Below are 25670 nucleotides of genomic sequence, written 5' to 3'. Positions count from 1 at the left end.
TGTCCCGATACGTGAACAAGTTTCGGCAGCAGCACCGCCCCAACAACTAAGTATTTCGCAACCAACCAACAAACAAACGCAACCAACAACTAAGGATTTCGAATTGGATTACTTGAATAGTGCCTCATGACTTCATATTTGAAGATATCTGTAGCGTCCCTGAAGCTGGTAGGAGCATAGTCTTTGCCACTAAATTGCAACTGAAAATTTTAGCGCAAGCTAAAATGTGGTTTATGGACGGTACATTTAAAATAGTCCATAAACCTTTTCAGCAATTGTACACAATTCACGCATTTGTTAAAAAAAATGAACAGTTTTTCCAAGTTCCACTTGTTTACGTCTTTATGACTGGAAAGAAGACAGAAGACTATACGGCTGTATTTGAAGCTCTTACGACCGGCTTCGTCACACCGCCTGCAGTTACACGCGTGATCTTGGATTTCGAAGCGGCTGTGTGAAAGGCGATCACAAACGTTTTCCCTGCTGTTGAAATTAGAGGTTGTTCGTTTTATTTTACCCAAGCCATTTACAGACACGTGCAATCTTTGGGATTACCGGCATCCTATCGCAATAATGTCGACATAAAAAGTTTTATCAAAAAGCTAATGGCGTTATGCTATCTTCCTTCCCTTCATATTGGACGAATGTTCGAAGCTCTGGAGCAAGAAGCAAATGCCTCTGCTTCCCTATCTGAACTGACAAACTATGTGCAATCAACTTGGATGGAAAATTGTGTGTGGAAAAAAGAAAATTGGAGCGTTTACGGCCTTCCCTTTCGTACAAACAACGACGTTGAAGGATGGCATCACAAAATAAACAAGAAGGCCCGTCCAAACACTCCATTTTATTTGTTAGTAACTCTACTTCGTAAAGAAGCTGGCGACATTCCAATAAATGTCCAGCTCCTTGATATGGGATGCTTGAAGCGTCGCCAAAGAAAGAAATATGTTGCACTCCATAAGAGGGTATTTCGTTATTGGCGTCAGTATGAAAATGGCGAAAGAAGTGCGAACAAACTGTTAACCGCCTTTACAAAACTAGTCAGCCCGGTGATTGAATAGCCCATCTTATCTATTGAACAGTAGACAAACTGCTTTACCCTTATTTGGAATCATCAGAAGATCATGAAAAATATGGATAAATAATAAATCGGTAATATACGGTAGCCTACTTGAAAAGGTATTTAACAGTATAACCTTAAAACTGTAGGCTATGCAAAAAAACTCAGAGTTATTGAAGGACCACAACCAGCGTTTTTCGCACAAGACTCCGATAAAAAACGTGAACTGATGTTAAATAACAACGTTTATGACGTCATACAGAAGCAAAATGCGATGCACGCTGACGTAACCTCTAGAAATGAAAATAAATTTATGTTCAAAATGAATGAATGAAAACTTCCCATTTCAATTATGTTATTTTAAAGTATTGGAGTTTAAATTTATTGCGGTGACGACATTTACTCACCAATTCAGAACGATTGTCCCGAAGGTGATTACAATCGGCCTTCAGAATAGCAAGCTCCTCAGCAAGACAAAGACCACAATTGTTACGACCACCCCCACTATATTAGGACGAGAATAACTGTGGACCATGATATGATATTGATAGGATCATGATGTTTTAGGATCCACACCCTTCTCTTTGAACAATCGTTCTGAATTGGTGAGTAAATGTCGTCACCGCAATAAATTTAAACTCAAATACTTTATACTGTAATAACATAATTGAAATGGGACGTTTTCATTCATTCATTTTGAACATAAATTTATTTTCATTTTTACAGGTTACGTGTTACGTCAGCGTGCATCACATTTTGCTTCTGTATGACGTCATTGTTATTTAACATCAGTTCACGTTTTTTATCGGAGTTTTGTGCGAAAAACGCTGGTTGTAGTTCTTCAATAACTCTGAGTTTTTTTGCAGGCAGATTTAAGGTTGTAATGTTTAATACATTTTCAAGTAGGCTACCGTATATTACCGATTTATTATTTTTCCATATTTTTCATGACCTTCAGTGATCCCACATAAGTTATCGTGATGTGACCATATAAGTGATCCCAGGTGAAACAGTTTGTAGAGGTTTTTAGAGAATCTCTTCAAACAGATTGATCATGTTAGAGCAGCTGCGATCTCCCATACGCACTGCCTCCATTTTGTTCTGTCTTTTGTTTTTATTAGTACTTCCGGCATGCTTTTTTCCCCGTAATTTGCTTGATATTGGCAAAATATTTTATTTTTTGTCGTCCTTTTGTTCGTTTGCCTTGCACCATCCCAGTCAACATAGAATTTTCCAACGAGTTGCTTCTTGCTAGGCCTATATGTCCGAAATATCTCAATTTTCTGAGCCTGATGTTGTTAATCAGACTCCATTCATCGTCTATTTGATGGGAAGCAAATTCTTTGTTTTTCTTTAGAGAATAGTAGGCTAGGCTAATTGTATTTGATGTAATTCGCTCTGCTTGGCCTTTTGCTTGGCATTGAGCACTTTTTGTAGGCTAGTAGGTTACGAGCATTTATTGTTGAACAGTAGACAAATGTAGATCTGCAAACCAGTGCCAAACAATTACTATGAAACAGACTAATAAAAGAATGCATTTAAAAAGTTAATTATAAGCATTGCATTTGAATACATCTGTGAATCACTGTAGGCCTTAAACTTCAAGCTTTCAGAAATAAATATTTTTGACTTAGACCTAGCTAGCTATTTTTTTAAACGTATCGTAGTCTAGTATATTTTGCAATTTGCATGTGTGTCACCCATGTAGCCCATGCTTGTGTTTATTGTAAATCAATGCACACGCTTTACGCTACAAGAGTCTGCATGGTTGTCAACTTTACTAACCCAGCTATTGGTTTCTTACCATCTAGGCGTCACTTTTTGCTCGAGCTAATAAACTGGCTTGTCATCCCCCATTTTGTCACATTGGCTTACTTTACCTATTAGGACCTCCGTGGCAACATCCATTATGTTTTTTATAGAAGAATATTAGTGACTCAAAAAAGAAACCTTTAACCTACAGTGGGTCATGCAAAATTCTTTGATGTGGTTCCAAGCTAGGTTACCTTTCTTGCACTGGAATGGGTATGAAATAATAAAATAACACGATCGTTTTTCATACAACAATTGTAGCCTATCGGACACTGGGCAGGATCGTCTTGCATAGAAGAAAAGAAGCTTTATGGCGTTGCACAAGCCCACGGTTAAAAGGCACACCCGCTTATTAAAGTCAATTCCAAGGTAGATTAGGCTACACTTGAAATTGCCCGCAACAGCTTGACAGGAAGCCAGAAACAAAACCATTACGAGTCACTGCCCAAGATGTTTCCGTCCTTGCCGACTTCGAATAAAACTTTTTTTCGGCCGCGGTGTTTTGCCGTTGTTAATTTCGCACTTTCCACCAAAGTAGCCGATGTCTTGTAGGGCCGAAACGTCGGGACGAAAGATCTCAGGGACGAAACATCTCGCAAGCCTAGGGCCGAAACGTCGGGACGAAAGATCTCAGGGACGAAACATCTGGCAAGCGTTTTGACCACCTATTACTGGTCAAAACTGGTCAAAACCCTTTTAGTGTATGAATCAAGTTGCTTTTCAATTGAATTAAAAATATTAACCTCCATGTTTAGTAATGTTGTTCAACTATATTTTTTTTTGATTAACAATAACCTAAATGCTGGATTTGGAACAAAAAATATTCATTTTCTCTGTTTATTTTTGATATTTCAATCAGTTGGTTACCGGTACCGTATTTTGTGGACCATAAAGCGCATCCGATTATAAGGCGCACTGTCAATAAATTGCTTTGATTAGTTTTTTGTTCAGAAATAAGGCGCACCGGGCTATAGAACGCAAAGTATTTTAAGGAGTATGGGTTACCGCATAAAGCTCATTAAACAAAAATGCCTAATAAATGTAAGCAAGTCACAATAGTACAATGAGCAAAAAAAAAATCAGCCTAGTGAATATCACAGTTGCTAGTTGCTTTTACCGTAGTTTATTGTGTAAGACGGTGGTTTATTTATATAATAATAGTATCGGTACTGGTTTTGAGTGTAGGCAATAATGCACTACTTGATCCATACATTAGGCGCACCGGCTTATAAATTTATGATGAAAAAAAGGATTTAAATTGCGCCTTATGGTCCGTAAAATATGGGTATATATTTTAATTATTGAGAAAATTCAAATTCTAAAAATAAGTTTCTGATGACCGGTTTAAAAATAAGTTTCTGAGTTTCTGATGAGTTTTGACCGGTTAAAACCAGGTTTAAACCGCTTAGAGATCAACCCTGTGCGTACTGAAATCTGAAAGCCTTTACCGGTACTTTAGTTAGTTTCAGTCTAAGCCAAAACACTTATCTTAATATATACATCATCAGACAAGTAAAAAGTCAGTAAACTGGTCGGACTAGTGAAAAATCGTGCGGGCTAGTGAAAACGGGGAGCAACTAGTCCGGTGGGCTAGTGAAAAAAAAAGTTAAGATTGACCCCTGAACAGGTTAGTGGCCTAGAGTGAATCTAGGTTAGGACTGCATTGCACATAATGCAGAGAAGCATTGGTTTGAAACTGCCCAAGTAACATAGGCTGGTTGGAAATGGGACAGATTTCTGTAGAATTTCTTATCTGGCTAGGCTACAATTGAAAATGACATAACCTTAGCCTCCTTAGGCTACAATTGAAAATCATACGGTAACCTTAGGCTACAGTGGACCAATTAGGTTTAGCCTACTCCAATCATGAGATTACATCTGAACAACACTGCACTCGATGAACTACATTTAAGCTAATCTAATGTAGGCTCACTAATCTGTTTAATTCGCTCAAAGTGCGACTGGCAAAGTGATATCTTGATATGGGTTGTAGTTAAATAAATAATTCAGACAAACATTTTTTATATGATTTATGTACGGTAACACGTGTAGCCTATTGTAGGCTATGTAAAATCGCCCGTCACTTTAAAACTAAATAAAAGCTTGTACGTAGCATGTTGTTATCTTGGAGGCCACATTGTATATACGGATGAATTATAGCCTATTCCGTAACATACGATCCACTATCATCGATGCTTTGGAGAGGAATTTTTTGAGGTAAGCAACTTCTGTTCTGTGACATCATAGACAATATAGTTTGATTGTAACATGTGTTATTATTCTAAACCTTGGTAGGCTACCAGTGTTGGATTTCAATAGTAGGCCTAGGCCTAATTTTATCGGACCCGAACCGGAACTTATAAAACCGGTGTTGAGACTATTTTTGTCGAAACCGAACCGTACCCGAACCACAAATCATTGTTGCAAAGCATTTGACACCATTGACCATAAAATATTGCTAGCTAAATTATATCATTTCGGAATAAGAGGCGTGGCCTATGATTGGTTCATGAGTTACCTGAGTAATAGAAAACAAAGAGTGGTTTTCAATGGCACACTATCTTCTAATGTTAACAACATATCTTTGGGTGTCCCACAAGGGTCTATCTTGGGCCCTCTTCTATTCCTGATTTATGTAAATGACTTTCCTAACTGCCTTCAACACGGAACTGCAATTATGTTTGCAGATGACACCACCATTATATATAAAAATAAAACCGTTTCTACGGTAGCCTATATGATACGGCAAATCAAGAGCTTGTATGCATAGATCAATGGCTATCAACAAATCGATTGTCTCTAAATGTCACCAAAACCAAACATATATTATTTTCAAGTCAAGGAAGCAAGACACTATCAATCTATCATACCACCCACCCTTGAATATTCGAAAAAGCAACATAGAACAAGTTGCCTCAATAAAGTTTCTGGGAATAATTGTAAACGAGCATTTGTCATGGAAATCTCATATGGAAATCTCATATGGAAATCTCATATGGAAATCTTGCTTCAAAAAATAAGATCAACACTCTGCGTGACAAAAAAAATTAAGCCTTTCCTAAACAAACAAGCACTTCTCTCCATTTACCATTCTCTAGTTGAGAGTCAGATATTATATTGTATCTCAACGTGGTGTCATGAAAACAAAACTACATTGCAAAAGCTACAACGTACATGCAATAACTTTCTTCGTACTGTATTTGACATTGACCGCAGAGAAAGCATAAAAGGTGTAATGGAACTCAATAATTTAAAATCAATTAACCACATGAAAACTACAGAGATTGCAACTTTCATGTTTAAATATTCAAAAAAGCTGCTTTCCACAACATTCAATGATATACTGATGATGATGGCGTATGAGCGATGTTTCCAGGCTAGATTGGAGGGCAGGAAATCTTCAGCCACTCAGCAGTCTCGTCGTCCAGGATTCTCAGACCATGCGCACCGTGTGGAGGCCGGTGGATTAGGCAGTGGTGGATGACATGGTCTGCGGTCTGTTCCGTGGCACCACACTCGCATTCTGATGAAGGAGCCAGGCCCCACTTGTGCATGTCCGAACGAAAGCGGCCGACGCCAGTTCGCAGGCGGTTAAGCCTGACCCACGCAAGCCTTGCGAGGGACATCCCTGGTGGACGGGGATCGGCGTCGGGTATGAAGTCACGGAGCGTGGAGGTGTGATTTTGCCACTCCGTGTTCCACATGTGGTTCGTCCAGTGTGCCGCACTTAAACCAAGTTCTTCTGCGTTCTTAAGGAGTTGTTGTGCGGCAGGCACAAAGGGGCGTCTTGATTTCAACCGCTGCTTTATAGGTGGTGGTCTCTTGAGTGTTGCATGGAGGAGATGGTCGGGGTCCAAAGCGCGGCGAGCGAGAGAAATCGTGGCTCCTTTACGGCGTAGCTCAGCGGGTTGGATGCCTGCTAGGATGGGTAGACAGTCCGTTGGAGTGGGACGCAGGCATCCAGTCACAGTACGCAGTGCGTCGTTGATGGCGGTATCAATCTGGTGGGTGTGAGAACTACGACACCAGACCGGCGCGCAGTACTCAGCGGTGGAATGAACAAGGGCTAGGGTAGCTGTACGAAGAGTTTTAGCACCAGCTCCCCAGCCGGAACCCGCCAATCGCCTCAAAAGTGCGACGCGTGTAGATAGTTTTTTGCGCAGTGACTTCAAGTGCCGGCGGTACGTGAGTGACCTGTCCAGGGTTATGCCGAGGTATGTAGGTTCGGCACAGTAGGGCAGGCGTTCCCCATCAATCTTGATGTTTATCTCACGCTGTGCCTCCCGGTTGTTAAGGTGGAAGGCCGCCGACACTGTCTTTAACTTGCTGAGCTGTAGCTTCCATTTCTGGAGGTACGCTGATAGTGTTTGCATGTCTTGGCTGAGGTTCCTCTCCACTGACTGCCAGTTTCCTGCTGAGTGCAGGAGTGCCAGGTCGTCTGCGTAAGCATATTTCCTGGAGATGGTGGGGGGCAAGTCGTAGGTGTATATGTTGAACAGGAGAGGAGCCAAGACTGAGCCCTGTGGGACGCCGTTTTTAAGTCGGCGTAGTCTGCTTCGACGACCGCTACCGGTTGTGAGGGTAAAACTGCGGTTTTGCACAAGTTCCATCATCATATGGACCATGTGTCTGTCAGGGAGCAGACGGAGTAACTTGCAGGTAAGGCCGCTATGCCATACGGTGTCATAGGCAGCCGTGAGATCAACAAACACGGCGCCAGCCTTCTTCTTAGCCGAGAAGCTGTCCTCAATGTCTTGGGTCATAAGTGTGACCTGATCTACGGTTGATCGTCCGTGTCGGAAACCAGCTTGTTCACGGGGGAGCTGCGGATCTATTATTGGTTCGACACGGGCGTAGATGAGTCTCTCGAGGATCTTGAAGGGGATGCAGAGCAGTGAGATTGGACGGTAACTCTTCGGGTCCCCTGGGGGCTTCTTCGGCTTAGGGACTGCAACCACAAGGGCTCTTCTCCAGATTCTGGGAATTCTCAGGTGGCGCAAACAGCAGGAAAGGAAGTCTTTTAACCAGGACTTTAAGGAGGCAGCAGCATGGAGTATCAACTCCGGGCATAGGTGGTCAGGGCCCGGAGCTTTACCTGGCTTTATGTGCTGGAGGGCGGCGGAAAATTCTTCCGGGGTGAACTCACCCGAGATGTTGTCCCCGTCTGGGGTTGTTACCCTCCAGAGGTCCGTCATTTCTTGCAAAACGGATCTATCGGATTCACGGTCTCTCGATTTGTATTTCCCGTTCTCCACAAGTTGTGAGGCGATGGAATTTGCTGAAACGGGACATTGTTGACGAGAGGCACGTGATCTGCCAGTTAGGTTGTTCAGTGTACTCCATGCTATGGGGCTGGAGTGCGTGAAGTCGATTGATTCAACGGCTTCTGTCCAGCGCTCCTTCCTCTTTGAGTCCAGCCTTGCCAGCAGAGCTGTGGCTGAGCTGTTGGTGTCATTGCCCTGAGGGGCGTGGAGGAAGTCGGAGTAGAGGCTTTCGCACTCCTTGTCCCAGCACGGTATGTAGGTCTTTCGTCGGCCGCGGGAGATGGATTGTTTTGCCGCTGATGTTATTGCATCACAAAAGTCCTGGTAGGCTTCTTCCACGTTGTTGGTGTGGGGGGATGGGAGATACTGTGTGGCTTCATTGGTGAGGAGGCTGTAGTACTCCCAGTTAGCCATTCTGAAGTTCCATCGATTAACAGGCTTGCTCGGGACAGGCATTATGAGCGTTGGAGCCGTGATAATCGAGGGTCGATGTTGGGACCTGGGGAACTTCTCTAGCACACGTCTGTCCGGTTGGCAATTATCGGGGTCATCACTTGCGAAAGCCAGATCGGGGTTTGTACCAGTGTTCTAGCGTCCGGAGAAGAAGCTCGCTGCACCCTTGGGATCGTGCAGTAGGGTGAGGTTGTTATTGGCTGACCATGAGGCCAGGCTTTCTCCGTCGGTGTTGGTGGTGTTGTAGCCCCAGTCGACGTGGTGGCAATTAAAATCGCCAGCATAGAGGCTGGGTTGGGGGAACACTGGGATGGCTGTTGGTGTTAAGCGTGAGGGTGGTGGCTTATAGACATTGATGATGTGATAGCCTGATATGTCTATGCATAACCACTCTATCTCCGACTGGGCACTGGACTGGTCTATTGGCGTCCAGCTCAGTTGCTCATGGACAAACGTGGCGAGGCCGTGTTTCCTGCTGATGGTTGCGCCTGCGAGTGTGAAGTTGGGTAATACCAACTTATCCACAGATGTGCAGTGGGTCTCCTGGAGGAGAATAACGAGGGCCTGATGTTTTGTGGCCAGATACTCGATGATGCTGAGCTTGCTGGCAGTAATGCCCTCGGTGTTCAGCTGCAGTACGGTGGGTCGTCGGTACTTTTCGACAGAGGAGCTGCCGCGCCCTGAGAAGGGCGTTTCCCTATCCACCCTGGGCTGAACCTGGGCCTGGTTTGCTCGAGTGTGACAAGCTTCGTTTCGCATATCTTTTCTCAAAGATATGGTACTGACGGGAGGGACCACGAGAAGGTGCTTGTTCTTCCTTATGTGTAAACTATCAAGTAGCCTAACAACAAGAAGTAATTCTCCTTATATTCCGATATATTGCAGAATTAACACTTGCAAACAATCAATACGGTACATGGGGCCAACAGTTTGGAACAAGCTTCCAACTACTATAAGAAATGAATGTAAAACTGTAAAAGGCTTTAAATCAAAAATAAACAAGCTAAATCTTCCTTGAAATAATCCCATCTAAGTATTACATCATGCACCAAACATACTAATATTTTTTTTTTTTTATTGCCCAGCAATGATAAGCCAATGTGTGTAGATTTATTAGCAAAACAGTAAGATTGTAAGTACTCCTACTGGCCTTCTGGTTCTTGTGTTTTTTGTCCACAGAAGTTCTACAGAGTCTGCAGAAGTTTTTCCATCCTTTTTGACCAATCTCCATCTTTCGGTGAAGCGGTGGCCATGTGCTCCAACCAGTTGTTTTATTTCAATATCTTGGACTGGATCGTCATGCTATTGTCTGATTGTTTATCTATTTTTTTAACGTAATATGCCAAATTGTATATTTTTTGTCACTTTAATAGATGGTTTAACGTGTAAAACATACGGTAACCCAAATTTATCATATTACTGGGACATACCACTACTACATCCCAGCTGGCGATGCCTGTCATTTTTGCATTAATACAACGTTAGCCAACGTTGGATCGGTGTGGAAGTGGCGAGTTTAGCTGACTGGGGTCTAAAATTATCGCTTTATCAACGCAACTTTTATCAAAGCACGCTTGATATCTTTAACCCTCTGTCTACCGAAAAAAATATATACAAGTTTTACCGTTGGGGTCCATTAGACCCCAAATTTCCAAGTGCTTGTTTTGGACAAAAAAAATCAGCTTCGATGATGAAATTTAAGCTCAATAGGAAAGACGTAACAGACTTCAAAAATCATAACTTATAAACACTGTAGAAAAACCAAAAATACTCGAAATTTAACAACAAGTCTTACAGTAGCCCATGCACAAACCAAGCTGATACGGAATTGGTCTATTCTTGAGCAATGGTCAAACTATTGAGAGATTTGGCTTTTGGATTTGGCTAAAAAACGCATATTAGGCCTACATATAAGGTCACAAGAAATATTGTGAGTTTATGTATTATCGCATTCATTGCAAATGAATTGCGAATGTTCTTGGCAAACGTTGAGTTTGCAAGTGGTACAGAATTGTCTGCATTTTTGGCTTTGTGTCTTTCCCAAAAATAGCATCTAGCCTTCTTTGATTTTGGCGCCTGATCTTCAACAGCTGTTTCTTTTATTTTGTTGCGGATTTGGATGTCTTGTTGATATTGAAGTCGAAGCTGGTAATCCAGCAAGCTCTTTTCCTAGTTGGATCTAAAATTTTCTTCTCTTTCATAGGCTACATGCATGCTTCAATTGTGTGCTGCTATTTTCGGCTTGCAATTGATGACATACCGGTACCATAAAACCATCAGTGACGTGCGGTGAGGTTCCTAGATGGTGAGGCACTACTTTTTTCAAGTCACTTTTACAATAAAATTTTTTAACAACAAAAACGGTGTCATAACTTACTAATCAAAAAAATTAGCAGCATGCTTTCACATTTATTAAAAATAAAATCCATGCGCCTATCCTTTTGGACTAAAACATCTGTGACTTTGTTGTAGAGACCCTTCTTTACTCCAAACATTATCACTAGATATTGAAAATAAGAGACGGGAAAGCAGAAAAGGCAATTTTTAAAGCATAGCCACACAGCCACTTCTTTTTTGACTACCAATCTCTTTGAAAGTTGCAAGTTATTTTTTTTTGTTCAGTCGTCTGATGCAAACCTTATAAATTTGGAACAGGTCTTCCTTTATTTATGACTTCAACTTTGAATTGAAAGTTTAGATTTTAAAAATCTCTCAGATTTGATACTAAATCTTCCTCCATTTTATTTACATTTTATAAGAAACAATCCTTTACGCTGCAAGAAGTCACATACCACGTAGGCTCGCGGGCACTCCAGCTTGACGAAAAAGGTTTCATAGCTGTGACGTCACATTTGAGGCGTGCCTCAAATCGTAGCTAAATCGTTCATGATGATTTCTGGCGACTTTGCGAAAGAAAAAGGCACGCATAGTGCAGTGTATGGAAGTTTTCTGATCTGAAGTGAGGCAAAGCTGGCGTTGCCTCTCCTTGCGTATTTCAACGATTTTGACCACATGAACGCTCGATAGGAATATCGCCACAGAAACAAATTAAAGCACAGTTTGGGTGTAGAAACGTAAAATTTGGGGGAAAGGGGGCACAACTACAGCAATTCACACAAACTAAAGCACCTAAAAACGTGCAATATTTACTACTTTTCAACAAAAAATATTTATTCTGTGATAACCATTTCTTTGATATAACTTTTGCTTTGCCAGATGTTGGCAGGTGAGGCAGTGCCTCACCTGCCTCCCCTGACTGCACGTCCCTGAAAACCATTGACAGCAGTGACATCGATTATATTGTAAAATAAAGCTATCGGCCATCTTCTCGTCATTATTTTGAAACTGCATTTCCTAAAAATGCTGTCAATAGTGTCGACTATTCTTTTAGTGCTGTTGTGATACAAGATTACTTCGAATGCAGCATGCTTGGGGTCCGTTGGACCCCACGGTACAAGATGCTATTATTTTTTTCTATGCTACCAAAGTTTGTTTGAAATCAATAATTATTAGATTGTCCTAAAGATCAAGCAAAGCTGTGAAAAGTCAAGGTATATCAATATTGCATCTGCTATATGTCCCGAGAAATCGCAGAGCGAGATTTGTTTTGGGGTCCATTGGACCCCACGGTAGACAGAGGGTTAAGACATAACTTCCCTGGGTATAATTGAATTTCCGCAAGATGATGATGTTGTTTTTTGCTAGTTTGATTTATTTGTTTTTTGTCATTGTTTCATGTCGTCAAGTTATAGCCTATCTATTTTGTGAGTCGTGCAAGGCCTGGTGCGTTGCGCTTGAAATGGCTTTGCCCGTGGTAGGATTTCTTTGTGGGGTTTTCTTTGCCTGCCTTGCTCTTTGCTATGAGCTAAACGCATCAAGACGTGTTCCCCTTACGACCATCAGCACTCTTGATAACGCACCATGGCCGATCTTCATAGCAACTGTCCATACAAATCTTCAATATATCAGCTAAAGTTATGTAGGCTAATAAAGTTATAGCCTATATATGTTTATTTGTTTTGTAATATTTTTTATTTTTTTTATTTTCCCTTTATATCTTAAACTTTTCTGAAGGTGTTGCGACCGTGCCAAATTTTTTTCAACTCAATAACTTACTTCGATCACAAGCACGTTTTAACGTTCGCGTTTTGTCGCTTCTACCTTTTTCTTGACCTTTGCTATGTTGACGTGCATTGTTTTGATATGATGGTCAAAAATATAAAACAACTGAACTGAACTGTTGTTGAACCGGAGCTAAACCGGAACTCTTAAATTTCTTCGAACTCAAACCGGAATCAAACCAAATTTTGAAGCTGCCATAGTCGAAGCTGCCATATCAATCTTTGCTTTATGATGTGGCAAACTTACCAAACTTTTCGGTGCAAATGAAGTCAATCTATGAACCAGAACCGGACCCGAACCGGAAAAATCAAACGGTTCGACTCCCTGGTTGGAACCGCTGTTCTCAGCAGCTTTTAATTTTGCCGTGATTCATTATTCGGGAGCAAGTCTTTTAGGCGCTGACAGTTTGGCGCTGGTCTAATAGGCGCGCACACTGTGGCGTCTGGATATTTAGGTGCGGAGCACTGTAGCGCCCGGTCATTTAGGTGCTACTCCTAGTAAAGTCTGTAGATTGTATCAGCATGGCAGCTTGCCAGAAAATTATATCATGGCTTCCGTGAGTGAAGCTGCTTAAACCGACAATGCTTTTCACACAAAATGTTTCTCGATCAAAAAGACTGTAGGCTAAATTAGGTAAACATTTTGCTTAAAATTTTCCAAATTTCTCCATAATCATTCTGCTGTACCTCCTAAAAACAGTGTTTCTCAACCCCGAGTCCGCGGACTCAAATGAGTCCGCGGAAGGGCCTGGATGAGTCCGCGAGCACAGTTGCTTTTGCTAGTAGCCTAGTCAGTTCATATTGTATTACAAATAAAACGTAAAGCTCACAGCTGTTTAAAGGACACGAAACTTCGTCGGCACCTAGAATCAAACCATGGAAATTTTTTAACAAATCTCTTGAAGTATTTAAAGAAAGAGAGCATTAGGTGAAGCGAAGTCGCATTGATCGCCCAACTGCCTGGGGAGGAATAGTATATTCTCACAGTCATGCAGTGCGTGCTTCTTTTGCGGTTGCATGGAAAATCGCTTGTGCAAAAGCACCTCACACAGCTGGAGAAAATTTGATTAAACCAGCATCTGTTGAAATGGCCAGGATAATGTGTAGTGATGCTGTTGCTAACAAACTGGAAATGGTTCCTTTGTCAAACGACACCATGAAGAGGCGTATCGAAAAAATCTCAAGAAATGTTCTGCAACAAACAATTGCTGCCATAAGATGCTGTGAAAGATTTAGTTTGCAACTGGATGAGACAACCGATATCGGAAGTGATGCACAGCTCATGGTGATTGTGCGATATTTTGACACAAATGATTTCGTTGAGCAGTTTCTGTTTTGCTGTCCACTTGCTAAAAATACCACAGGAGAAGAAATATTCAAGAAAGTGGATTACTTCTTTGAAGAACATCAGCTTGAGTGGTCTAATTGCATGTCTGTTTGGGCTGATGGTGCTCCAGCCATGATGGGAAGTAAGAAAGGCTTCATGAGTTTTGTGAAAAAGAAAAACAATAACATTTCGGTTGTTCATTGTCTTCGCCACAGAGAAAATTTGGCAACAAAGAAAATACAAGAAAATCTTGCCATAGTTTTCAAAGAGGTTGTATCTGTGGTAAATTATATTAAATCTCGTCCTTTGAACACTCGCATTTCGTGCTTTGTGTGACGAAATGGGAGCGGAACTCAGTGGGCTTCTGTTCCATTCAACTGTTCGTTGGTTGTCACGAGGAAAGGTGCTTGAGAGAGTGGCTACTCTTAAAGAGGAAACCCATGCTTTTTTAAAAGTTCCTAGAGCAAAATCATGAACTTGCTGATCGCTTTCGTGATGATGAATGGATTGCGAAGTTGCTATTTTTGTTTTCAGCCATGTAAACCAACTGAATAGTTCTATGCAAGGAAAAGAGAAACTATTTTTTGATGTTTTGGAAAGTATTGATGCATTCAAACGTAAAATAAAGCTGTGGATGCATCGAATGAAAAGTGGGAGGTTAGCTGCTTTCCCAGGATTGAACTTATTTGTGGAAGAGAAAGATATCAATTTGGGCGTCATTCTTCCCATCTTTCTTGAGCACCTCAACACATTTCTTTTTGAATTGGATCGTTATATTCCTTGCAACGATTATTGCAGGATTTTTAATTGGGTTCGGAATCCTTTTCAGGTGTCAGCGCTAGAACTTCATTCAGATATGGACTGCATTGCTGAACAGTTGCTTGAATTGCAAAGCCGACAGATGTGGAAAGACAAGTTTAAAAAGGCTTCTTTGACTCAATTTTGGGCAAATGTGCAGCCGATGGAGCCTAGTCTTTCAGATCTTTGCAAGCAAGCTGCAACAGCTTTTTTGCCATTTCCAACCACATAGGCTACCTGTGTGGATCTGGCTTTTCAACTCTGACGATGATCAAAACGAAGTATCGCAATAGACTTCAACCGGAAGATGACATCAGATGTGCACTGACAACCATAATTCCGGAATTCGATAAACTTGTCAAGCAAGTTCAAGGACAAGGCTCTCATTGAGTATGTGTTGAGTGAAAAACAGTGCTTGCTTTTTTCGTTGATACCGTATTAAACTCTCTTGGATAGAAATCAAAAAACCTATTTTTCGTTAATATATAGCTTGAGTCCGCGGATATATACGCGAGCTTGAGAATAGTCCGTGGGTCAAAAAGGTTGAGAACCACTGCCTAAAGCATTGCGCGCAGAAACGAAGTAAAATTTTTCTCATGTGCAGAATTGTTTTGGTATTCGATCAAACTACATATATTTTCATATTATTGTATCATGCTTGGGTAGTAAAGATTATAATGAAGTAGCCTAGACTTTTCTGCCAATTTTTAATTTTTTTAGAAATTAGAAAAAATACCGTATGGAAAGTTGCTAGTTGTAGGCTACATTGAATGTTTTAAATTTTATTGCAAAGTTTTGCATCTTCGGATAGCTGAAGATGGTGTCCGACGTTTTTTTCGTATACAGTTTTTCGTAACACAATTGTTCGTAAGCAATTGTTCGTAAAATCAATTCTTCGTAAAGCAATTCTTCGGGCATGCAATTGACCGTAATACTAATTGTTCGTAAACAAATGTTCATAAAAGTTAGGCTACAGCTTTAAAAAAAAAACAGTTACAATAGTTTACGAACAATCAATTAAGTTAGCCTATATGCTAGAGATGTGCTAATTGTGCTTAAAGACGTGCTATACCTGTACTGTAGAGTGTAGACGAGCAGACAGAGTGCAGAGTCCCTGATTCAGAATGGCATTACAGTTTGTGAGCAGCGAAAAAGGAAAGCCAAAACTTTTGTATAATGGCCAGCTTTATTACAAAGATTATAGAGCACTTAACGCATAAGGGCAAGAAACTACTTATTGGAAATGTGAGCATTTTAATAAGAAATGTCCTGCACGAGTAACAACTGCTATGGCAGCCATTGTACAATCCAGAGGTGAGCACAATCATGCTGGAGATACTGGTCATGTCGAAGCAGCAAAGGTTATCGAAAACATTCGTTGTGCAGCAAAAGACAGTCGTGATGCCCCGAGTTACCTCGTCTCAGCAAAAACTATTGGACTCAGTCAAGCCACGGCAGCAAAACTGCCAAGTGTGCAGAGCATGAAAAGGGCAGTCACCCAAGTGCGATTGAAGGAAAAGCAGGCCCGGCAATCCCACATTCTCTCCGTGACATTGTGCTTCCAGTAGAGTACAAGCAAACGTTTGCTGGTGTAACATTCTTGGCCTATGATTCTGGGCCTGGAGATAACCGTATGGTCCTCTTTGCCACTGAAAGAAATCTGCAGCTCCTTGCCTGTTCAAAGCACTGGTATGCTGACAGCACCTTCAAGACAGTGTCTTCACTGTTTGAACAGCTTTACACAATACACGGACTGAAGGAAAACACTTCAGTGCCTCTGGTGTATGCCCTGCTGGGGGACAAAAGGAGAGAGACATACATTCACCTGTTGCAAAAGATCAAGGAGTTGTTACCTGCTGTTCCAGAGACAATCATGACTGACTTTGAGATGGCCATGGTTAATGCAGTAAGCAGAGAGTAGGCTTACCCACTTTCAACTCACCGTGGCTGTTTCTTTCATTTGTGCCAGTGCATTTGGAGAAAGACGCAATCAAGTGGCCTGCAAGGAGCAGGACGAGACAAGTGCAGAGTTTGCTCTGAGGCTGCGCATGTTGTCGTCTCTGGCCTTTGTGCCTATTGATGAAGTCAGCCGGGCCTTTGACATTCTCATTGATGGGAATGTAGCCTATTACCAGATGTTGCTCAGCCAGTAATTGACTATTTTGAAGACACTTGGGTTGGGCGCCCAGATCGTCGTCAAGGGCGTCGTCCTCCAATGTTTGCAATTCAAATGTGGAACTGCTATGATGGCGTCCTCAGTGGCCTTCCCAAAACTAATAATAGCATTGAAGGATGGCACAGAGGGTTCATGTTCCAGGTATCTGCAAATCATCCAGATATTTGGAAGTTCATATCTGCAGCGAGAGCAAAACCTAAATGAGGTTGGTCACAGCGGTAAACCATAATCTCTTCGTGGGAAAATTGTAACATAAGATTCCCAAATCCGTTCGTCTGTATGTAATGACCGAAAAAGAAACACTCTTTTGAAATGTCTATTCAAAATTGTATTTCTGTAAAATTAGCCACCTGGCTGCCGAAAATGGGACGCAACGCCGTACACCACTAAAACTTGTCACTACAGAACAGATTACTTGGATAAAAGACGGAATTTTCGTCCAGCTGGCAAGCACTAAGCAAACAGTTAAATATGCCTCCAACTTTCAAGCAACCATTTTACGAATGACTAGAATAATTTGCGATATCTCAAACTCACGTACACAGTAACTGTGGCGCAATAATGAAAGACATTGTCACGCAATTCAAACAGGTGTTGAAAATTGGTGATGCAATGTTTCATCAGGTCTTACGAACGATGGTGCAATATTTGGACATTTTCTAGCAATTTCCATGACGTAAGATGCCAGCTAGGTTAAGTAGACCATAACGGTTTTTATATGACGTTTGATTTGGTGAAAATTATTGGGAACATAGCGGCCCCTAGTTATGACAGTCTGACATGGCATAACTAAAAAAGAATTGACCACAATTGTGAGCCAATGAATAAAAACACACGATACACAAATTGTTTGAATCACTCACGTTTAAGTTAATATGTAAATACAAAGGGCATGCAAAGAATGAACAACAATAAAAATAATACACGACGATACATGAAATTGGTACCATAGGTACACGCTAAAATGACGCTATATACAATGGTTGCGATAATAACCGACTGTTCTGGGCTCAGACAAGTGTCGGCCACCGCAGACAAAACCAGGCTCAAACCCTAACACTTAGGTGTTCTTTACGGGGGCGAGGCACGAAATATCCCTCAACACGTAGTCTACTTTCACTTTCCCCGTACTCTCATCATAGTTGCAGACTGCAACTTTAGCTCTACGAACCACAGGCTTCCCTTTCCTAATTTGTGGAACTACCTCATGCACCCTCCCAAGTTGATACTTCGCACGTTTACCAATGTCTTGGAGAGAACCTACCACTACAAGTTGACCAGGCTCCAAATTCTCCGCCATTTTTAGCCATTTTTTTCCGGCCATGAAGACCTGGCAAGTAAAAATCGATCCATTTACTCCAAAACTGCTGAGAAAGTGACAAATTGAACCGATAATCCCTTCTTAATTGGTCACGATCATGTGGTTTCCCAACAGCACAGTATGGGTCTAAGTATGGGGTCAAAAGTGAGGCAGGGGTGATGACAGTAAAATCTCTAGAGTCGTCACTCAAAGGTACTAAAGGACGTTCGTTCACGATCCGAACAGCACTGCCTGTGTACGTAAGCAGTTCAATAAAACTGGGCTTACTTATTGAAGAGTCCAAAATGTGAAAAAATGCAATTTTAAATTGTTTTACCATTGCCTCCCAGGCGCCACCTTGCGCCGGAGCATACGGAGGTATAAATTCCCAGTTTATCTCTCTCTGTCTCAGGGCGTTGTGAAATTTAGCTGATTCTATCAACTCGGGTAACTTCTTAGATGCTGCCTGAAAGGTGCTTCCATTATCGGAATAGATAGCATTAACCTGCCCACGTAAATCCGTAAACCTAGTAAAGGCAAGTAAAAATTCACTCAGCGACAATGACGTAACCAGCTCAACATAAATAGCTCGAGATGCCATACATGTGAACAAGAGTCCCCAAGCTTTTTTGTGGCTCCTACCTTCAACAAAGGTTAAAGGTCCAAGATAGTCTAAACCGCAATCAAAGAAGGGTTTCCTATGCGCAGTTGTGCGAGACAAAGGTAAATCAGACATCAGCTGCCTTATAGGCTGCGCTTTCTCAATCGCACATAGGCCTACACCACAATCATTAAGATACCTCTTCACGGAGGCATTACCATTAGCGATCCAAAACTTCTGTCGCGTAGACAACAAAGTGTGCTGTACTCCACAGTGGGCATTTCCATTATGATGCGACAGTACAACAAGCCAAGTGAAGGGGTGTTTCGAAGGCAAAACGATCGGATGCTTTGCTTCTAGAGAGATCGCGGAAGAATTACTTAAGCGCCCTTCAATGCAGATTACACCAGCATCATCTACACAAGGTCTGTACTTTTTAAGTGAACGCAATTCTTTCAAGCGTTCCTTCTCACGTTGCGAAACGCCAACACTACCCCGCTTATCACTTCCTTAAGGACATACGGCGATTGCTTGGTCATTAAACGCACCACATCGCCATACACGCTTTTCTGAACAAACTTCACAGCCAACTCTAAAGCACTGTTAAGATAAGATGCATCCAGTTTTGGCTTCACAAGCTACGCTTTCTCGTTTTACAGCACAAAAATTCAACAAAAGCAACCAAATAAGCGATTCTCTTTTTCATAACATACAAAGAAGGTGCGGCCTCGATCAATCTGTGAAGACCACCCTGTCCGACGTCAAGCGACTCCTCTTCGTCACGAAGATATAGGCTATGGACAGGTACTGAAGTGGCATTTTCTACAGATGGAATTTCTTCACACTGATAGAGAAGACTAGAACCATTCAACCACAACTCTCGAAATTCTTTCTTTGTAATAAGATTTGGCCTTGTGCCAACGTCAGCTGGGTTCATATCAGTAGGGCAAAAACGCCAATCCTGGGCTCCATACAACAATAAAATATGCTCAACTCGACGCGTGATAAACTTATTCAAACGTAAATCAGGGTTCTTAACCCACTGCAACACAGTCCGAGAATCACACCAAAAATACTTAAGGCAGTCGGGCATCTTCAATGCCTCGTAGGCCTGCTTCACGAGTCTTGCTGTATTCAAAGCGGCAACAAGCTCTTTCCTAGCTATCGGCCAAGAAAACTGATTTTTTACAACAATGGTAGATTTACCCAGAACGAAAGACACACTAGGAACTTCGTTAACCAGTCTACGTAAGTAAACAACAAAAGAGAAAGCTTGATTCGAAGCATCACTAAACCCATGTAATTGATAAGAAACAACATCATCCGGACTACACACACCAGAGTTTGCAAAATACAATCTCGGTAACGAAAAATCCTTAAGCAGGTCCGAAGAGCGAAGCCACGACTCCCACTCTTTTACAAAGCTATCAGGGACCTCGGTGTCCCAATCAAACTTGTCTATCGCCAATTGCTGAAGTATCAGACGTGCTTTTAGAAAAAATGGCGCTCCAAAGCCTAGCGGATCAAAATTTTGTCCAAGCTGACTGAGCATACTTCTGCGCAGGTGTTTAGCTAAGGGCTTTAAGGAACATGCGATACGCATCTCGTCAGACTCGGTTTGCCACACACAACCCAATGTCTTCGCTGATGGCAAAATCATATTTTCAGTCTGAAAGTCAATGTCACGAATCAAAGGTGAAAGCATCTCATTATCCAAATTTGACAAGACAATCATAGCCTCCTTGTTAGCACTCCACTTAACAAGCTTAAACCCACGGCTATCAAACAAAGCAATTGATTCATGAGTGATTTGCTGAGCTTCTTCTAAGCTATCAGCCAAAAATATAAAATCATCCATGTAGACTACATATTATTTGCAATATTGCAGAGAGTTAGTTCACCAGCACCGCTGGGATTCTGCTCGATCATTTTCTTTATGGCCAAGCAAGCGATATATGGGCTACTCTTTATTCCCCAAGGGTGTACACAAAAACGAAAGGGTACCATTCTACCATTTTCAAGGTCATCATCTTCAAACCACAATATACGAAACAAATCCCTCTGCGACTCAGGTAACTTTATTTGAAAAAAGCATTTAGTCACATCAGCCATGAGACCAAATCTACCAAGCCGAAATCTAGCCAAGACATCTACCAGAGGGTTTAACCACAGTCTCTATATTACTAGTCTGGAAGGCTAACGAAAAAGGCAGTTGTCGTCGCTCGTGAAACAGCGCTCCTAGTGGTGGTAGGGTATATTATGAAAGCAAAGCACCAAAGGTATGCAAATCAGGGAGTCGAACCGTTTGATTTTTCCGGTTCGGGTCCGGTTCTGGTTCAATTATTGTTTCAAAATTTGGTTCAGTTCCGGTTCAGGTTCGAAGAAACTTAAAACCGGTTTTATAAGTTCCGGTTCGGGTCCGATAAAATTAGGCCTAGGCCTACTATTGCCCAACTACTAACTAGCCCAATTGGGCGTGAAAACCGCAAGGTTGGCAACACTGATCTCAACACTGCTTAGCTCAATTAACTTGCTTTTGTTGTTTGTTGCACAAGTTACAATCAAACTATATTGTCTATGATGTCACAGAACAGAAGTTGTTTACCTCAAAAAATTCCTCTCCAAAGCATCGATGATAGTGGATCTTGTGTTACGGAGTAGGCTATAATTCATCCGTACAATGTGGCCTCCAAGATAACAACATGCTACATACAACTTCACTTACCACAATGCGAACAATGACGTAATGCTGGAGTGAACCGCTTTTTTCAACCGGTTCGGGTTCGGTTAGGGTTTAAGCTAACTCAAATTTTCGGTTCAGTTCCGGTTAAGGTTCAGACAAAATCGCACCAAAACCGGTTTACAAAAATCCGGTTCGGGTTCGGTTCGACTCCCTGATGCAAATACAGGCATATTGTCTACTATCAATGGTGAAATTGTGAAAGAGATTGTGGTTGCAGACTTGTTTTTAACTAATGTAGAATGTTTAGGATGTTAGTTCCAGTGTTTATCTAGAAAATTTCGTTTGGTTTAGGCCTACTTTTCTGAGGCTTAGGTTAGCATGACTACAAGTAGTTAAAAGATGATGTGAGTTCAAATTATTAAGCAATTGAATTTTGACTTCTTCAGCAGAAGACCAAAACATAGGTTGTTGGAAGGCTGGTTAGTTGATAAACTTTTCTGCCAGGAATATTAGGCACTGGTTATGGTTAGTTTAAAGGAAGGCACTTGTTGCCAATGGAAATTGACCTAGACTGAAGATTAAACAGTAGGCTACTTTTGTTTATTTAAACTCTATAAATATATATGTACACTGTACAGGTTATTTATACTGAAGAATTTTTAATAGATATTAATTACATTATGTAAATTTAGATAAGGGTATACTAGACATGTGCAAATTATGATGCACTGGTCAAATCTATACTTGTCACAATCAACAATTTTGCTGTTCATTAAGAATATGTGAATTACAGTCAAAAAATTTCTCATTCTTGTGGCTAGTGTTCTAGGTTAGGCCCAATAAGTTTATTCTAACTTGCCATTGAATATTTATTGTTTGTCAGTTTACACTACAGACTGCAGATATACTGCCAAAAAACTTGTTTGTTTACTAGCCTACTGATAAAAATATAAAGTTGCATATGTTATCTCCTTTCTTGTTCCTCTTAAGATATTTTGCATCAAAATGAAGAAGTGCATTTGACATGACACATTTGTAGCCTATATATTATGGGGTTCTTATTCACTACCGTAACTATGGTTGATTTTGAGCCAATTCCACTAAAAATATGCTGGTGGTAATTCTCGTAAGCACATACATACGGTAAGCAAAATAACTATGTTTGAATTAAACATCGGTGGGCTAAAATATTGGTTACCGGTAGGGTACTTACTTTTGAATGCAAACAGCTAGCTTCATACAAAATAAAATACAGTACTTCTATATTTCAGATATGTCACATTTAGCATGTTACTCGTGGGCCACTCATGATATACAAAACAATTTATATGCTTAATACAAATAGAGAATGTTCATAAATACAGTATATGTTTATTACAAACAGCAATAAGTGTACAGAAAGGTTTTTTATTATATTGTTTTAAAAAGTCATTAAAATGTTGTTACAATGTTTGGAGGCTCTTCAAGACATGAGTGAAGAAGAACTTATCGTACAATATTTTTTGATAAGGTATGTTAAACTACACTTAATATTTTTGCAGCTTACTGGTTAACAATTCTCCGCAACAGCATTATCTGTTAACCGGGTTATTGTGATTATTCTTGTATTTTTTGTTTTTGTCTTTTTGCATGTATGGTAATTAATATGGACTGATTGGTCTGATGCAAATAAATAGTAATAATAATATTATCAATATCAAATTTGGAAATATAGCCAATGAAATACATAATTGCAGGTTGAAAAAGTTAGCTTTCAAAAGCATAATATGCAATATACACCATTATGATGACAGTGCTACTTTAGAAGTGCATTAATTCAATAATTCCGTAGCTATGTTTACATTTTGAGGTACCGGTAATGAACGTTCTTCTTTGGGTGCCAATTTTGCCTACTATATATAGCAATTGAATGTGACTTATTTTACACAAAACATATGCATTACATTACTGGTATGCTAAAGAACTATGGCATCAAATGGTCACCCAAGTTCGGAGAGATTAATGGCACTTCATGAAGATGATGCATTACTGAATTTATTTGTATTTTACAGTTGAATGAAGATTTGGAAGGTGGAAATTCGCATATGACGGGGATATTCCCTTCGAAAAGTGGGGTATTACACCGACATATTGCGCGCAATGAAATTAACAACCTTAATCTGCCTAATGCATATCATGACTATTGTGAAGAAAGCTTATTGCCGGACTTGGACTGTGCAAGGTATACAGCAATCCATACAGAAACCCTCTACGAAGGCGCTTTTAAAGAACTTTTCTAGAACCTTACTATGTTGACGTGTATTGTTTTCGCTGTGATGGTTAGAAATAAAAAAAAAATAAACTTAAGTGCTGTATACGTATGAGGAGTCATATTTTTTGCCACTACAAAAGCTGTGGCGACATTTACACTATATAGTGTAATAATTACCTGAATAGTGTTGCCAGATAAGGAATTCTGGTCTAATTTGAGAAAAGTTTAAAGCTGTTGAAAACAAAAGCCTGAAGTTTGTAATTTTTTTTAGTCTTGGGCGAAGATGAAAACGCTAATCTTATTCCTAACTCTAACCCTTACCTTGACCCTTCTTAACTTTAATCCTAACTCTGGCAACACCTGCTTGTAACCACGGCGTTAAGTGTGGAAAAATAGCCACTTCCGATTGAGTATATGGTGAGGAAAAATATGCAAACACTAATAAAACGTAACTTTAGTATTATAAACATTTCACTATAACATTTAAAATCATAAGACTACATGGAATCGCCAATAATATAAGTACTACATGGAATCGCCAATAATATAAGACTGTATATAAACGCCAACATTGTTAGGCCTATGTGTTTCCGGTGGCTCCAGGTCCCCTGCTGCCATGGGCAAGCATATTAACCCTTGAAAGGGGGGTATCACGACTGCCACGTCGCTCATTGTTGCCTGGTTTCGGAGGATGTTTGAAGTTCCTTGATTGGGGTAGGATCTCTACACAAGCATATAGAAAATCATGTAGTGCAGTCAACCATCTGCAGGAGCAGACAAACCTCCACGATCAGCTAACTCAAACAACTGGGCATATTCCTCTGGTACACAGTCTTGGATTTGATGTACATTTATAATCTTGCACAAGCAATTCTTTGCAAGCCGAGCACTTTCTTCGGTGAGATACACTACGTCCAATGTGTCCACTAACAAAGCACGTAACATTAGCATCAACAGTTCAACATCAGATAAATCATCTATGCTAACTACAACAAAGAAATCATCAAGCCAATTGAAAGAGAAATTCACATTGAAATGACCGTCGCGACCCCCAGGTTGAGAAACGCTGCTATACCGGTATATGCTATATAATATATACAAGTTAAATCTCAGAACTTTTAACCTTTGTCGCTTTAAATTACTGAACCTGCATACTTACCAGTACCTACCGTACTTAAAATTGTCTTGCTAATGCTCTTTGTTTACAAATTATTTTTGGGAGTGACTATTTTGAGTGCCACAGACTGAAACATATCAACTTTTTGTTGTAGGGGTATCAGTATCACTAAATAAAACAACTTTATGCACTTTTTTAAAATAAGTGTCAACTGAATTAGTTGATCAATCAATGTTTTTGGAAATGATGCTGGCTAAGTAGCATCTGCCAATTACGGTACTAATTTTAAGCCTACTTCAGCTTAAAGCTTCCACAAATATTTGGTAATTATAAACCCTTCAATTATTAAGCTGCTGTATATACTTGGTACATTGAAACTTATGAACTTTAAAGACCACTACTTCAAACTATAATGTAATCAATTCCTTAGCAATTTGAAATCTCACATCATATTTTAACTACTTGTAGTCATGCTAGATATTAACTGTAACTAACATCCTAAACATTCTACATTAGTTAAAAACAGTCTGCAACCACAATATCATGCAGTTTCACCATTGATAGTTGGCAATATGCCTGTGTTTGCATAGCCTACCTTCCAAGCAGATTATGTAATTTGACCACAGTCTCCATATTAAAAACTTAAGACTAACTTAGAAGGATAATCTGGTAATAAGAAAAAATAGCCTAGGCCTATTTAGCGGTAA

The 25670-nt window shown here is 40.5% G+C and overlaps 1 protein-coding gene across 1 annotated transcript; it reads left to right on the top strand.

The window, feature by feature from the left end:
* The first annotated feature begins 605 nt into the window (after positions 1 to 605).
* Positions 606 to 1061, top strand: LOC145788442 (uncharacterized). Its single transcript, XM_082600209.1, has one exon. The coding sequence runs from the start codon at positions 606 to 608 to the stop codon at positions 1059 to 1061; it is 456 nt and encodes a 151-aa protein (XP_082456335.1).
* The last annotated feature ends 24609 nt before the right edge of the window (positions 1062 to 25670 follow it).

Source organism: Aplidium turbinatum, chromosome 2 (assembly GCF_918807975.1).
Source record: "Aplidium turbinatum chromosome 2, kaAplTurb1.1, whole genome shotgun sequence".
Taxonomy (NCBI): Eukaryota; Metazoa; Chordata; class Ascidiacea; order Aplousobranchia; family Polyclinidae; genus Aplidium; species Aplidium turbinatum.
Note: the sequence above shows the minus strand (reverse complement) of the source record. Positions and strands in the feature narration are given on the sequence as shown.